The sequence below is a fragment of the Acanthisitta chloris genome, unplaced genomic scaffold (assembly GCF_000695815.1).
Source record: "Acanthisitta chloris isolate BGI_N310 unplaced genomic scaffold, ASM69581v1 scaffold14978, whole genome shotgun sequence".
Taxonomy (NCBI): Eukaryota; Metazoa; Chordata; class Aves; order Passeriformes; family Acanthisittidae; genus Acanthisitta; species Acanthisitta chloris.
In genome coordinates, this window is record NW_008687728.1 from 60,756 (window position 1) to 75,661 (window position 14,906).

At 39.8% G+C, this 14,906-nt stretch overlaps 1 protein-coding gene across 2 annotated transcripts in view; it reads left to right on the forward strand.

Moving 5' to 3' along the window:
* ANKIB1 (ankyrin repeat and IBR domain containing 1) overlaps nt 1–7,164 on the forward strand; it is a 56,127-nt gene extending 48,963 nt beyond the window's left edge. The window contains exons 17-19 of one of the 2 annotated variants that reach the window (XM_009080732.1): nt 2,544–2,655; nt 4,288–4,421; nt 4,772–7,164. In XM_009080732.1, the coding sequence (XP_009078980.1) occupies nt 2,544–2,655; nt 4,288–4,421; nt 4,772–5,524 (999 nt within the window). In that variant the 3' untranslated portion in view covers nt 5,525–7,164. The remainder of the gene's footprint in view (nt 1–2,543; nt 2,656–4,287; nt 4,422–4,771) is intronic. The other variant, XM_009080733.1, reaches the window with a different exon arrangement.
* The last annotated feature ends 7,742 nt before the right edge of the window (nt 7,165–14,906 follow it).

A 14,906-nucleotide genomic window follows, 5' to 3' on the forward strand; every position in this document is an offset into this window, starting at 1 on the left:
CCTAAAAAATGAGAAATTTCCTATAAAGCTTTCCTTTATCATCTTAAGTTTTATTTAATGTTTTGAGAACATTAGATTAAAGCACTCAGGCAGGAAGGAAACTTCGTTTCAGCATTTCCTTGCTGCTGTTTTCTTTGTAGCTAGTCATTTGTAAGCATCCTAGAAAAGCTCCACGTACTTTGCCTATATATTTCCTTTGCTATTGTTGTTGGTGAGCATCATGCTGGTGAGAAAATAGCTTGCTTCTCTACAACAGATCAGCTTGCTTCTCCCGTCTAGTTCCTTTAGTTTGCTCTTTGGAAATAGTTCCACATTTGGTAACGTCGAACTCATTGTGATGTTACTGTGTCGTCATTGGAACTGGTTATGAGCAAAGGCTGATGAGAAATGTGTTGATGAGCTGTTTAGCAGTAGGTGCCATTGCAGCCATGCTTAGACGATTGCTTGCAAGTCTTTATGATTTGCCTAAATGTGGCACTGTATGATGCAAGTTGGTTTCTTTGCTATGTAGCTATCAAGGATACTTGCAACCACCTATGCCGAAGGAATTTTGTAGAATTAATAATGGTATCTTCGTTTATTTTAGTGAATTTCACTACAAAATCTTTTACATGACAAGTAGTAGAATGACAGGAAACAAAATCTTACTGCTTTGAGCAAGGAATGCTGGTTGTTGTAGAACATGGTGTGAAACCAAGATCTGCCTACCCAACAAAATTAAAGCTTCTCTTGCTCACACGTAGAAAATTACTCCATGTAATGAGAAATGAACTCTCATAAGTAGTATTTAAGATGTCTTTCTAAAGGTTAATAAGCAACCAAAAGTTAAATGGTTATTGCTAAAATCCATTATTTTATTGCTAACAAATGGAAGATAACTTCTGATATGATTAATAAATCTTAGTGCTCAGAGGTCACTTCCCATTATCCCTTTTCTGATTCAAAGTGATATATATTTTTAAGATAATTGAGTTATATTGTTCTATATCAAGGTTTGATTGTGTGTTGTTTGGGGCACTGACTTCCATTTAGAAAATCCCTGAGCTTCCTAAGAGCTGGAAGAATATTTTAGAGAACAATCACTTTGTGTTTGCCCTGTTTTTTATGGTGTTCCATTGACTAGCAAGCATATACTGCTAACAACAGTTGAAGACAGAATCTTGGGATAAATGGACCTTTTGTCTGGTCCAGTAAAGCTACTTTCATGTCTTACAGTTTTCATGGAACTTGTTACACAGATAAAAATTCGCCCATGCTGGTAATTTTGTGACTATTCCTTTTGGCTTGTATATGACATTATGAATCAGAACTTAGTCTGAAACAGTTCATGGAAAGAAAACACACTGTCATAATATCATAAACATTAATAAGGTCACTGTGTAAGAGAAATGACACTTCTGGTTTAAAGTTTTAGGTACTGTAGATTGTTGAGACATTCTATGTAAGGAAGGAAAGCTGTTGGTAATGTTACCATTCCCAATTCATTTGGCCAAATGAAGCCTTTAGATTACAGATTTCCCAACTTGTGGCTCAGGGAAATAAATAGCAGGATTCTTTTCTGAAGAGAAGAGCTAGTACCTGTGTGTTTATTTTTATTCCTTGTGTAAATGAGTAACTGAAATTACCAAAGATCCTACCTACACAGTCAGGTTCAGTGTCAGCTGTACATACCAAAAAAGATACCAGGAAATTTGTCTTCAAGCATAAAATCAGTTTCTTAATATTAGGAAAGGTATGGAAATAAAAATATTTGCCTCCGAGTATTAAGATAATTAACCCTTGGGATGTTAGCTTGATGTGGTCAAGAGTGAGTCCTTTCCATAAATGTTACATAAACTGTCTTGGTAAATACACACAGTATGTGAAAATATAGGCTGCAGGACTTCAAATGCATGTGGTATGGCTTGTAGCAGCTCAAGTTAGGCAAAAATAGAGGAGATTTGTAATTCATGGACTAAAAATCCATCTTCAGCAGAAGAGTATCAGCTGTGGCTTAAGAAGTTCCTAAGCCATAGTGTCCTGGAGGCTGGGAAAAGCATATTGAGCCCTGGTGTATGTCTGCCAGCTTTTTGTAGTCTTGCAAAGGTTATTTTCTACTAGGAATTGTTGGCAACAGGGACTCTGAGATAATCCATTGTCTAGTTCACATTACTTGTTTTTATTTTCTTAAATAAATAGATTCACATCCATTGAAAAGTTTGTCAGTGTTTGTGTATATAAAGTTTGGCATCAAAGCTTTTAAGCAAAAAATGTGTACTTGGTATTCTTAAATAAGGAGATTGCAAGTATTAAAATGTTGGTAATATCTCAACTATTTTTCTTTGCTAATTCATTATTTTATAGATTTAGGATTTCCTTGGATTTTTTGTTGTTTATGTTAAGTGTTGCATGATACAACTAGCAATGCATTTTTCTGAAAACAGGTGATTTTATAAGAAACATATAAAATCACACTTTTTTTTTTTTAAAAAAATGTGATGCTTGTTACTCAGAAAAATAGTACTGCATGCTGCCCTGTGTTTTGTAACCTTTGGTTTATGCAGGAATATGCTGAATTTCAGTATCGGAGGAGGCACAGACAGCGTCGGCGCGGAGACATGCACAGTCTGCTGAGTAATACTCCGGATCCTGACGACCCCAGTGAGAGTACATTAGGTATGTACTTGCCTGGGGCTGTTTTTTTTCTCTTCCTGCTTCAGAAATTGCTATTAGTGACCAGAGTGTTTGCTCTTCTGTGGATACACTTTAGAGAAGTTTCAGATACATTGCTGCATTTTCCTTGATACAACATAAAGGCTTATCTCTTTTTTTATGTGATCTTAGAAGTGTTGTTGACTTCATTGTGGCTGCTCCTCTTCTTAGAGAGAAATGCATTGATCTTCCCACTAACAACTCCTCAGCTATTTAGAGCAGGTTTGCTTTTCTGAAGAAATTTTGAAGGGCACATTTATATAATACACCAGCTCTTTTATGGAAGTTCAAAGGACCAGTTGTGCATAAAGAGTGCAGAAGAAGGTTCCCCTGGTGCAGACCTGTGGAAGGTAGTCATAGGCTGTATTCCAAACCTCTGCTCAGAAACTGTATTGGCAAAAGTAGCCAGGAAACAAGTTGGCATGGGCTGTGACTTCCAGCATGCTGCTCCTCTGAGCAGTGCTACAGCTGGTAGCATAGTCCCTTAAGGTCACTGTAATTTGGCTGTCTGGGCTGTCTCAGCTCTGCCAGGACCTTAGCAAAGGTACAAAAATAGCTCAAATCCAAATCATACTGTGATGCTGTTTCTTCAGAGCTGCCAGTTCATGTGCTCAGTCTCTGAGCTGCACAAGCTCATTGCTGTGTCTCACAAACCTCCTATATGCAGCTTGTTCTTTAAAACCAAAAGGAGAAATCCCTTACTGAGGAAGAAGAATCAAATACCTTCTTCATTTTAGAAAAAGTAACCAGAATTTTGGTGAGCCTTGGTTCTTCCCTGTTGCAAATAGAGTGCAAAACAGACTTGTGAGTTTGAGGACTAGAATTTGAATGAACACTTGGATGTGGCAGTGATGACCAGTGCACACTGATAAAGCCTGCAAGGGAGTATTAGTTTGCCTCAGTCTATTTCATTTTGAGTTTTGAAGTGGAAAATTCCATATTCCAAAGTCAAGAGTTACATTTATTTTTATTACAGAGCAGTTTTTTTTTTTCTGGTAAGAGCATTTTACTTCTATTTTTTTTCCTCGGTTGTTTTAAGAAAACAGCAATGTCAGTAATTGCTGAAGTATACACTAATGACTCTACTTGTAATTGTGCTGCAATGTTATGGTAAAATTATTGTAATATTAACCAGACAGATGAGGTTTTGTCATTGAAAAAAACGAGAAATGGGCAAACATTATTTGCAGTCCACCTGTAAATGCATCCTGTGTTGTGTCCATGTGCAGTATTTTTCAGGGCTTTCCATAAATCATGTATGTGCCTTAGAAGCACTTTGCCCCTTCTGCCAGCAGGTTCATGCTCCTGATGGCATAGCCAGTCCTTTCAAAGAGAAGGAGGGTCCTGAGAGCAGAAAGACACAACTGAGCCAGGCAGTCACTCCTAAAACAGTGGGACTGGAGTTTTACTGCTGTGTAAGAGTTGGTGTGAAAGGAGTGGTTTGGATTACTTTATTCAGGAGTAAAACTATTTCATAAAGGAGTAAAATGACACAGCTGGAATCCAAAAGGAAGGAGTAGATTCTGTCAGTAGATAATAGTGGAGAAGGCTTCCTCGCTGGTTCCTCAACCATTTTTGTTTCGATTGCCCAAACAGACACTCAGGAAGGTGGCAGTAGTAGAAGACATGGCACCTCCATGGTGAGTTCAGCTTCTATGGGTATTCTGCACAGCTCTTCGCTTCATGACTATACCCCTGTCAGTCGCTCTGAAAACCAGGATTCTCTTCAGGTATCTCCCCTAATCTCTTTTCCATTCTCTCTGCTTTGCTTGCCTTCCTCTGCTCTGCTTCTCTGTGTCATTTTGTCTTTCTGCAAATTTTCTTAATCCCTCACTGAGAAAGGGAGAATCTAGGACAACAAATTACACATTCACACCGGTAAGAATTGCTAAACAATCACAAATGTGACAACTCACCTTTCAAATTGTATTGTCAGCTCTGTCAGTAAAAATTGATTCTGATGATTGACATGTAGGAATAATGAATGAATTTCAGATTTAAGCCCAAATTACTTTTCAAATCAAAACATGTAACAAGGTGCAAGTTTTATTCTGAGAGCAACCTTGTGTATTTTCCACAGGCTCTGAGTTCTCTGGATGAAGATGATCCAAACATCCTGCTAGCTATTCAGCTATCGTTACAAGAATCTGGCTTGGCCATAGATGAAGAAACTAGAGACTTTCTAAATAATGAGGCATCTTTAGGAGCAATAGGTACCTCTTTGCCTACAAGACTGGACTCTGCTCCCATAAGTATAGACAACCCGAGAGGCGCTTTGAGCAGCTCTGAGCTGTTAGAACTCGGTGACAGTCTGATGAGACTGGGGGCAGGCAGTGATCCCTTTTCAGCTGATCGTCTTCATTCACACCCCTGCAGCGATACAAGAAGTGGGCTGTACTCAACGTCTAGTGATGCTGATTCCAGCAGTCAAGATCCCAATGCCAATGAAAATCTACTTGGAAATATTATGGCCTGGTTTCATGACATGAACCCACAGAGTATTGCTCTGATCCCCTCAACAAGTACAGAAACAGACGAGGAGTCACAGCAACCCAGTACTGAAGATGGGTCAGCAGGGCAGCCAAATCTTACAGACACAGGGCTGGAGCCTCAGGAAGAGCATGCACTGTTTGAGGATGCACTCAAAAACGAAGGCAGAGGAACCCAAACAGAGGAAAGCACTTCTGAAGAAAACATTATTCGGGGTGAAACAGTATCACAGATTGGTGACAGTAACAGGGAGGTAACAAGCACCCTGGATGCTTCAGGAGATACTTCAAGTCAGACTCCTCAGACCTCAAGTGAATGGATTGAACATGTGCATCTGGTATGAATCAAAACTAAATCTGGGGTAAAAGAATGGTGGTGACAGATGGTACAGTATGTGGAGTAAGCATTATGGAGGCTTTGATCCACATCATTACAGCTCAGTTGTAACCACTGACGTAACAACGGATATTTAGGAGTTCTCTTGAATTGTAGTTCCTCATATAATGTGAACCTTTCAAGGAATATCCTTCACATTTAATTAGGTAGTACTTGCCTTTTTGCTCTCAAGAGAAAGGAATAAGTAGGTTGTATTCCACATTCCTAATACAATGCAGCATCTGTTTAGCCTTAGGTTGATGATCCTTAACTTGAAAGTATGGATTAAAGGCTTACACTGATTATTTTGGTTGGTTTTCCTAAGAAATAGTTTATTCCGTTTTTTAGAGCTCATTATTTCACCCAAATAACATCCAGCAGTTCATTTGCATTTTGGTTTTGGTTTCCGTAACTTTTCCTTACTCATTTTCCATTTTTGTTAGCAGTGTGAACGGAGGTATTTAATGCTTCTCTTTAGTACTGCTCCAGGAACAAGTTTTAGGGGATATTCTTTCCCATTAAAATCAAAGATTTTTTCATGTCTATTTACAGTCCAAATGTGCCAAACTGTGAATAGTTAACTGGCAGTAGCCTAACGAAACAGTGCAGTGTTACTCTATCCAACTGATCCCACAATTCTCAGCAGTGAAAGAAACCACTGGGTAGCATTGCTTCTCTAAATTTAACTGGCATGCGTTGCCATGGTGACTGCATTTAATTAAATGTAGCCTGTATCTTAAGTTAATAAAACCTAATGCTGCTGTTAAACAGTTATTTTAAATATTAAAATACAGTGAGTTAGCAACAGCTATGCTGTATTTTAAGAGACACTTTAATGGAAGTGCAATCATAGTTCTTTGTTTTCATAATTCTACAAAGCATTCTATGCACTGAGAGTGCAATTACTTTTAATGATAACATTTTATAAAGATATAGGAATACAGAATTTTCATATATTAGCCAGTCCCACGATTAAAAGTTCAGACAACACATTCTGCTCAACATGTTACGGTGCCTTTGCCTAACCCAACTGGATTTTTGCCACAGTTAAACAAGTAATTCAAATTCAGTGTCTGTTCTGGAGTAACTATGCTATTAATTGCAAAGACCTCCATAAAACCACCCATGGCCTTGCCTTTACAGTAAATAACTAAACGTTTGGTCAGTGTTTTTGCATAAACAAAACACTACTAGGTATTTGTTCAATTGCACAATATTCATTTGCTGTGTGATTACTGTTTAGTGTAAGAAAAAAAATTGTAAAAAAATTAAAAAAAATACAAACCACAAAAAAACCTTTTCCTAGTTGTTGTACCGTGGAAAAAAAAATACTGGTTTTAGATTTGCTTAAAAGCATCAATCTACAGTTAGTGAGATACAATGGTACAGTATGTAATTACAACTAGAGTAACTTGTTCAAATGGCTGTTTTAATTACATATAATCAAAAGTTGTCATAACATGAGCAAATTACATACACTCCATTTTGAGTTTTGCTTAACTGTTACCAGAGATTTGTTGATATGATATAAAAGTTTATTACTACTGAGTGTGTATAGGCAAGTGTCATGATAGCAAAGTTTATGTATTGGTTACTGTGAGTTCAAGTGAGTGTTTTGGTAACTAATCATGCAAATCCAGCCGTGGAACCTTGCAGTCACAAGGTTCATATTAGTGAAAAATGAAATGAGAATATTTTAGCCTTACCCCATAAAAACCTTGTCCATTTTGCAAGCATCTTTAGAGAGAATGGAATAGAATAGTCTCAAATAATTTTCCAACTTTTCCTCTAGCCGCCCCACTCCTGACATAATATTGAGCCTTTGAAAAATACCTATAGGTATGAAATCCTTCAAGTAAAACAGTCCTTCATGAACTGTCATCATGAATTGGTCTGAAAGTTGTTTAACTCGCATAGTTTCCTTGAGTTGTTATCTCTGAATAGAAAGATTCTCACACAAAGATTGTGTATTGCATCGAGGTGTCTTGCAAAGTTACAGTAAGATATGTAAGAGTGCTCTCTGTGAAGATAGTGAAGTTTGTGGGTTCTGGTTTTTTGTAATTTGGTTAGGTTGTGCAGTATATCCATTGTTTCCGTGTTACTCTTATGAGCATGAAATTAGCATATTAAATTTGTATTTTCTTGGTACTTATTTTAACACCATAATCATTGACTTTACAATTCAAAAATAAAAGTTTGGCAAGACTATTTTGTAAACCTGTTAATTTTATAATGTAAAAAAATTACTCTAACCTTGAATTGTTATTTGCACTTTCATAGTCTATACTTGATACATTCCCACTTTATATACAAGTAGGATACTACAACCATGTAGATGTTTGGCCAAATGAATGCTGTTAATAATATGTAAAATTCTTTGATTAAACATTTATTACTTAAACTAATTCTGTTCTGTCTCATTACATCTTAGACTTACTGCAGCAGATCCTTAAGACTGCTGGCAGACATTTTCAGGGTATGTTCAGTCCTGTGCTCTATGGCCGGGGACCGTGTAGGAAGTTGAATGTTTAGATTACTGTATTCATTAAGCTTTGAAAGCAAAATCTAAAACAGTTTGTCTTAATTGCTAGAGCTGTGTTGTGCACTTGTTCTCTACAAAGAGTAATAACTTGTCATTTCAAGTAATAGTGCTAAAGAGACTGGGGGGACTAATTCTTGCAGAAGATTCTGTTAATTAGCATTACTTAGGTGCCACTTCATGTCCAGTGTTCACTGTTACCAGGCAATTCCAGAGTGCCTCTGTCATGTTAACAGGCACTAAACTATTCTGTTCATTGTTGCAGTAATGCCATTAACTTCCTCCACCAAGCATGCCAAGATCATAGAATTATGGACTGGTTTGACTTGGAAGGACCTTAAAAATCATCTAGTTCCAGTGCCCCTGCCATGGGCAGGGACACCTTTCACTACACCAGGTTGCTCAGAGCTTCATCCACCCCGGCCTTGAACACTCCCAGGGTTTGGGGCAGCCACAACTTGTCTGGGCAACTTGTCCGGGCAACTTGTCCCAGTGCCTCACCACTCCCACAGAAAGCGTCCCACTGTAATACTCATGGAGGTTGGTAAGATTGGAAGCCAAACATGGATATAATGATAGTTTCTTTAAAAAAAATGGTCTCTAGGCAGTCTACTCAGAGCTGGACAGTATAGTGATTATTGACCTTATTACTCTTCCGTAGGGCAGCCAGATATGGAAACTTGAAAGATGTAGAGCAACCAGTGGTGATGCAAAACTGATGTCATTTTTAGGATCTGGTTCTCTTAACTGAAGAGTAAGGCATGAGATGTGCATCAAAAGGAGATGGATCGACTGTAAATGCTGTGTGAAGCTGTGTTTGCTGTCAGTCTTTGTATGAGGCCGAAGAAATTAACAAAGGCTTGACTTTCTGCAATGATATGCTTTTGTTCCCCTTCAAAAGCAGGCAAGTATAGAATTAGTACTATTCTCCAAATATGTAGCAACATAAAACAATTAAGTAGTTCATTAAAAATTACCAAAAATAGAATAATGGAATAAAGAAAAAATGTCTCAGCATCGTGTTGTTTTACAGATATGTGGGTCTTGATCTTTACAGAAATCCTTTCTGCAGTGAAAAACAAACCTGAGAAGGTGTTTTGCGTAGATTTTTTTCTTTTTAGATCATTTGGATCAAGATCAAGACAAATGGAATATAAGCAAGAAAGTATTTCCTATATCCAGACAGATGTTCTGTGCTGCAAATACATCATCTTCAGGGTTCAGATTATACTGATGTTTTCAGCCAAGCATAAGTGTCTTATTCACCACAAGATACTGGAAAAATGATGGGAATTTTATCCTGGTGTTTTTACACAGGTGGGGTGTTCACTCCATGACAATTATTTACCTTTATGAACCCACATGTTAGTATGAGCAACAGTGAACATAACTATGCAAATTATTCATCAAATCTGTCTTAGCTACTGCACCTTCTGCTCTAATTATCAGATCAGTTTTATTTATCATAATCTATTGGGAAAAAGGTCTTACTGGGACATGAGTATTTTTGCTCTGCAAATTCTACACTCAGTCTTGCGTGCACTGTTTAGCATGGCAGTCCTTGTAGCCAACTTCATCATACCTTCAGGGATGCCAGACAAACAGCAATGTCATATTAATCCACCAGCCAAGATTCACTAATGCAACTGCAAAGAAGGCTAGAATTTATACATGTTATAGCAGAAAACTTTGCATTCTGCAATTTGCAAAGCAAAACAAACTTACTTTGCAATTAGTGGACTTTATTTTCTGTTCAGTCACCTGGAGTTTGAGGCCCTCCTGACCATGACTCTTTGATGGCCTAAGTAAAAACCACATTTACCCTCTTTGTCAGCAGAGTATACATGGGACAGAAATAAACATTAATATGTAGACCTTTATGGTGTTTATGTTTGTTCATTACACAAGGAGATATGTAGGATATTTAGATGAAGTAGCTTCCCCTTGATAAACAGCCAGTCCTGATGAAGTTTTGCACTTTCTGCTACCATATAGCCCTTCTCCTAATTAGAGCTTTAAATTAGGTAAATGCACCAGACATGTACTTTGAATAGACTATCAAATTCCTGAAGATTACTGTTCCAATTGGGCATAATCTATTTGTAGTTACTGTAACAAAAAAGAACAAAGGACAAAACATTTTTCGTAAATAATCTTATTTTGCTTTGTGGACTCACACTGGAAATCTTTATGCTGTGATGTATTAGGTAAGGAAAATATGTCCTCTTGTAATTTCCTGTTACATTGCTATTTTCATGCTTGTCAGTCCTTCCAAGTTCTGCTTGAATACAAGGCTCCATCAACACAGCACAGCAGTCAGTGCCATCCTTTAGAAACTTCAGTGAGCTCAAAAAAGGATGAGTGTAATTCTGAGTTTCATTGTTATAACAATGTAGAGAAAGGTTGAAGGTAGCTTAGAGAGCCAGACAAGGATTAAAATCGGAACTGTAGGAAAAACTCCCAGACTATACCATGGGAAAATATCCTAGGCAAGCCTGAACTGGTTGCAGAATCCAACAAATAAAGAAATGCTCTGCAAAGCTGCATGGAAAATGAAGTATACTCACTATTGGCTCATGTATTCCCAAATACGCTTGCCATTGCAGGGTGGCACAAAGAATGCCAAAGGCCACAGGTGCTACGATGAGGACCAGGAACATTTTGTGTGCTACGGAGAAGTCCCACTGGAGATAAGGAATGAAACTCAGGATCAATTTACTGCTTACTATAGCAGGTTTTTTGACTAGTGTATGAAGAGATTAAAAAGTCACAAAATTATGCCATGAGTCTGGCACCTTTCAGGAGCCTGGAAAGGCTCTAACTACACAGTTCCTTGGAAACTGGAACTCACAGAGAACTGCAGCCATGGCACGACTCAGCACCACTTCAAAACACCACTGAGGCTTGACCAGGAGCAGAGAAGCAGGAAACGTTCGTTAGAAACTACTACACTGACAATCTCAAGTCATCTCTTAAGTGCAGCTAACTGAAAAGGACAAACTTAACTCAAGTTTTTGAAATCTAAATGTAAAACATCAATAAACTGGCCATGGTAAATAACTGAGGTTGGTTTGCACTTAGCATGAAATAGTGTACAACTGGCAGATCTCCTTTATATCCTTTTATTAATTATTTAAAGAGGATGTCTGTGTGATAATTTAGGAATGCGTGTTGTGCCTTCAGGAATCAGTGTTGACTTGCACCTGTCATACAGTCTTATAGTAGAGACATGAAAACATTCTTTAACAAAAAACATATATAAAGAAAAATAACTTGTGTAGGCACAGCAAACAGCAGGACCTACTGCTGTCACTACTGCAAAGAGAGAGAATTCCAAAGTCACAAGTGAGGCTGCACCCAAACACCACATCATTGCAGCAGCTTGGCAGAGGCTAAAAACTGAGCCTGAAGTATTTTTAGTGGCATTGGTTTAAGCTGGAACCACTAATTCAAATCCTGTTCAAAGGCTTACATCAAAACTGCTCCAAGATCCTCAGGAAATGTCACAAACGAAGCAGAAACAGTACTCTGTGAAGATAACCTGTTAGGCAGAAAGCCTGTCCCATTTGCAAGAGGCTGTAATGGTGACAAGCTGCCAGCTGTTACAGAAGCAATTCCTGATGGCCTGAAATGCCAAAACCCAACAAGTGCAGAAATACTAACTTTTGTTGGTTCTTGCTGTTCTTGTATCACAGAAGCATTTTAGCATACGAATAAAGCAGCTCGAGAGACAGTTTTAATGTGCTTTAAAAGAATCAAGTACTCGTGGTCATGTTATCTCTGCCCTTGCCTTACCTACCCATGTCTCAGGGCTGAAACTCAAAGACCCCACAAAATCTGGGGTTAGTCCTTGGCTCTACCACACACTTGATTGACTTATTAAGACCCAGAAGCTGCAAAGACTGCATGCTACTTATGCAAGTAATAACTGTGCAACACATCTCAAGTATAGCATCAGTTTTGGCTATGGGAATTAAGAGAATAAAACCTGCTTTTCTCACAAGAGAGCTGATAAATTCAGAACCTTAGTACAGGACTGTGTGGAAATGCAGACTGTACCAGTCTGTCAGATTCATACCCAATTTACAACACAAATACTTCTGGAGAAGTACTCCAGGTGCATCCTCAGCAGCTGACTGTGGAACACACAGAAAATAAGAATAAAGGGTTCTTCAGCTGTGAGCCAGCAGACTATAGGACAGCAGGAGGAAGCCAGGAGGAAGCAATGCAATTAAATCCACTGCAGAACAATTCAACTACTTAAGCAGGAAATGAACAGAGTGTGTGGATGTGCATCACTTCCAGTAAAAAACACTCAGCAAGGGCTCCCAAGTAGAAATGTTTCTGCACTGGCAGCCAGTGTGTCTCTGTTCTGCCAATTGATGGAGATGACAGAAATAACACAGGCACCAATGGAAAGAATAGGCTTACTTTACCATTGGTGTTATAAGATAATAGAAAAATGAATCATGTTTACATATAAGGTTAGTTCACTCAGCTCTAATACAAACAGCACAAACAACAAAGACAGTAAGAAAGGTAACACACCTAATCATTACTACATACAGGAAAGAACAGTGATTAAGAAAGATACATCACCAATTGCCCTAATGCTTATCATCATGCAGACCCACAGTGGCTGGAGAGCCCCTGGTTGCAGTGAGGATTTGGAGAACCTTTCCCGGCCATTGGGAAGTCCTACACAGTGTGTCCACTCGTAGGTGAGGTGTCCAAAGCTGCTGCAAGAGGGTCCAGCTTTTATAGGCCAAATTAGAAGGCTAAAAATAACCTGTATTTGATTTGGTTTGATGTGGAAAACATCTGGTGGAACTCCCCTCTGACCAACCAAAGCTGGGGTTTGGCCAGAGCCTAGAACATGAGTGGTGGAGTTTCTTAAGATGTACTGCAGACAGGGCATGACCTTGGAAATACTTCACAGGCAAGCATACAGCCTGTACCAAGGATACCTATAAGATACCTTGCAGAAGGTGGCATGGCCTGGGACAGATATATCGCCTATGCAAAGGTTGTCTTCATCTGTGTCTTACATTGAGTAGTTTAATTAACACAAGGAAGCACTATTCGTAAGAAGTACAGGATTCATTTATAATTCAACTCTGGCTGGGGCCTACTTTCCAGGCCCTAGCATCTCAGTCTCCAACACAGTCCCACTCCCCAGCTGGAGCCAGCTCATCAGGAAGATGTCACAAAGGACACACCAAAACGAGAGTTGGAAAAAAACCATTTCCAATTTCACTTGTTATCTATTAACAACGTGGCTTGCAAAATTCACAAAATAAAAGCCTTTGCAAAGTATTAGATACTCACCTGGACAGAAGTGGACATCATCACTCATTTCTATCCCATTTCTGCACAGAGTAGTGATGCTAGGCCAATGTGATGGCACTGAGGGGGCCCCAGCGGTAGAGGACTGTTGAGGTGCGTGGCTGGGAAGGAAGGCAGGCAGAAGCTGCAACAAAAAGTGGTGGAGAGTGTTTAAAGGTCTCTGTGAAATCACTAATCTGCAAGATAATCACATAAAGCTACAGAGGGATGTATTAAAGCAGCAGGGGGAAAAATAGCACCCAAGAAGTATAAATAGCTTGAAAAGAGATGAAGGTAAATCGGCATTCAAATCAAAATTGAGGAAATAAATTGGGCACCTGAGACAAGAAAGTCAAAGCTAGTGTGAAATAAGTTAAGCATAGCTGCCCATGAGCCAGCACCAACCCAGGCAAGGTCTCCAGCCACTAAATGCTGCATGAGTAGAGCATCTGTAAACAGATCCCTGCAAATTATGTCTATTTGTGTCCACTGAGAAGACAAAAAGAGACCAATCTAATTTGCACCAAAGAACATTTAAATAAAACCTAAGAATGAAGACAGAGGATCCATGGCTCCTGCATTTAGCTCTCAAAGCTTCACAAAGACACGTGTTTTATTCCCTAGCCTTATCAGCTATTAGAGACGTGACTGAGGGTCCACGTGAGAGGGGCAGCCGCCTTAATAAAGACCAAAACTGGGGTGTCTTGAGAGTAAGATCCACCAGCACTATTCTCCTGAATCAGGACAACCACTGGAGTCATAGAATTTTAGGGGTTGGAATGGACCTTACAGATCATCGAGTCCCTGGGCAGGGACACCTCCCATCAGACCAGGTTGCTCAAGGCTTCATCCAGCCTAGTCTTGAACACTGCCAGGGCTGGGGCACCCACATCCTCCCTGTGCAACCTGTGCCAGTGTCTCACCACCCTCACAGGAAAACAAAACTTTTTCCTAGTATCTAGCCTAAATTTCCCCTCCTCCAATTTGAGCCCATTACCGTGTCCTTTCACTGCAGTGCCTAACAAACAGTCCCTCTCTGGCTCCCTTGTAGGCCCTTCAGATACTGGCAGGTTGCTATGAGGTCTCCACACAACCTTCTCTTCTCCAGGCTGAACAGCCCCAACTCCCTCAGCCTGTTCTCACAGGGGAGATGCTCCAGTCCTCTTATCAACTTCATGGCCTCCTCTGGACTTGCTCCAACAGTCCTTGTTAGACTGAGGGCACCAGAACCAAACACAGTCCCTCTCTCGTGCTCTGTCGGCCAGAGCTGTACATCCCTGGGCGAGAGCACCGGGCACCCCCTGCAAACGGGAACGGAGCAGGTCCCAGAGGCATCTCCTGCGCTCTGCTGCACCCACCGGGTCTCAGCGGGACCGAGACCCTCTCCGTGCCACAGGTTCTGCGGGGCGAGACACGCGCCCTGCGAGAGGCCAAGCCCTGCGCGCCGAGCGGCAGCGCACGCTCGGAGGGGGAACCGGAGCGGGCG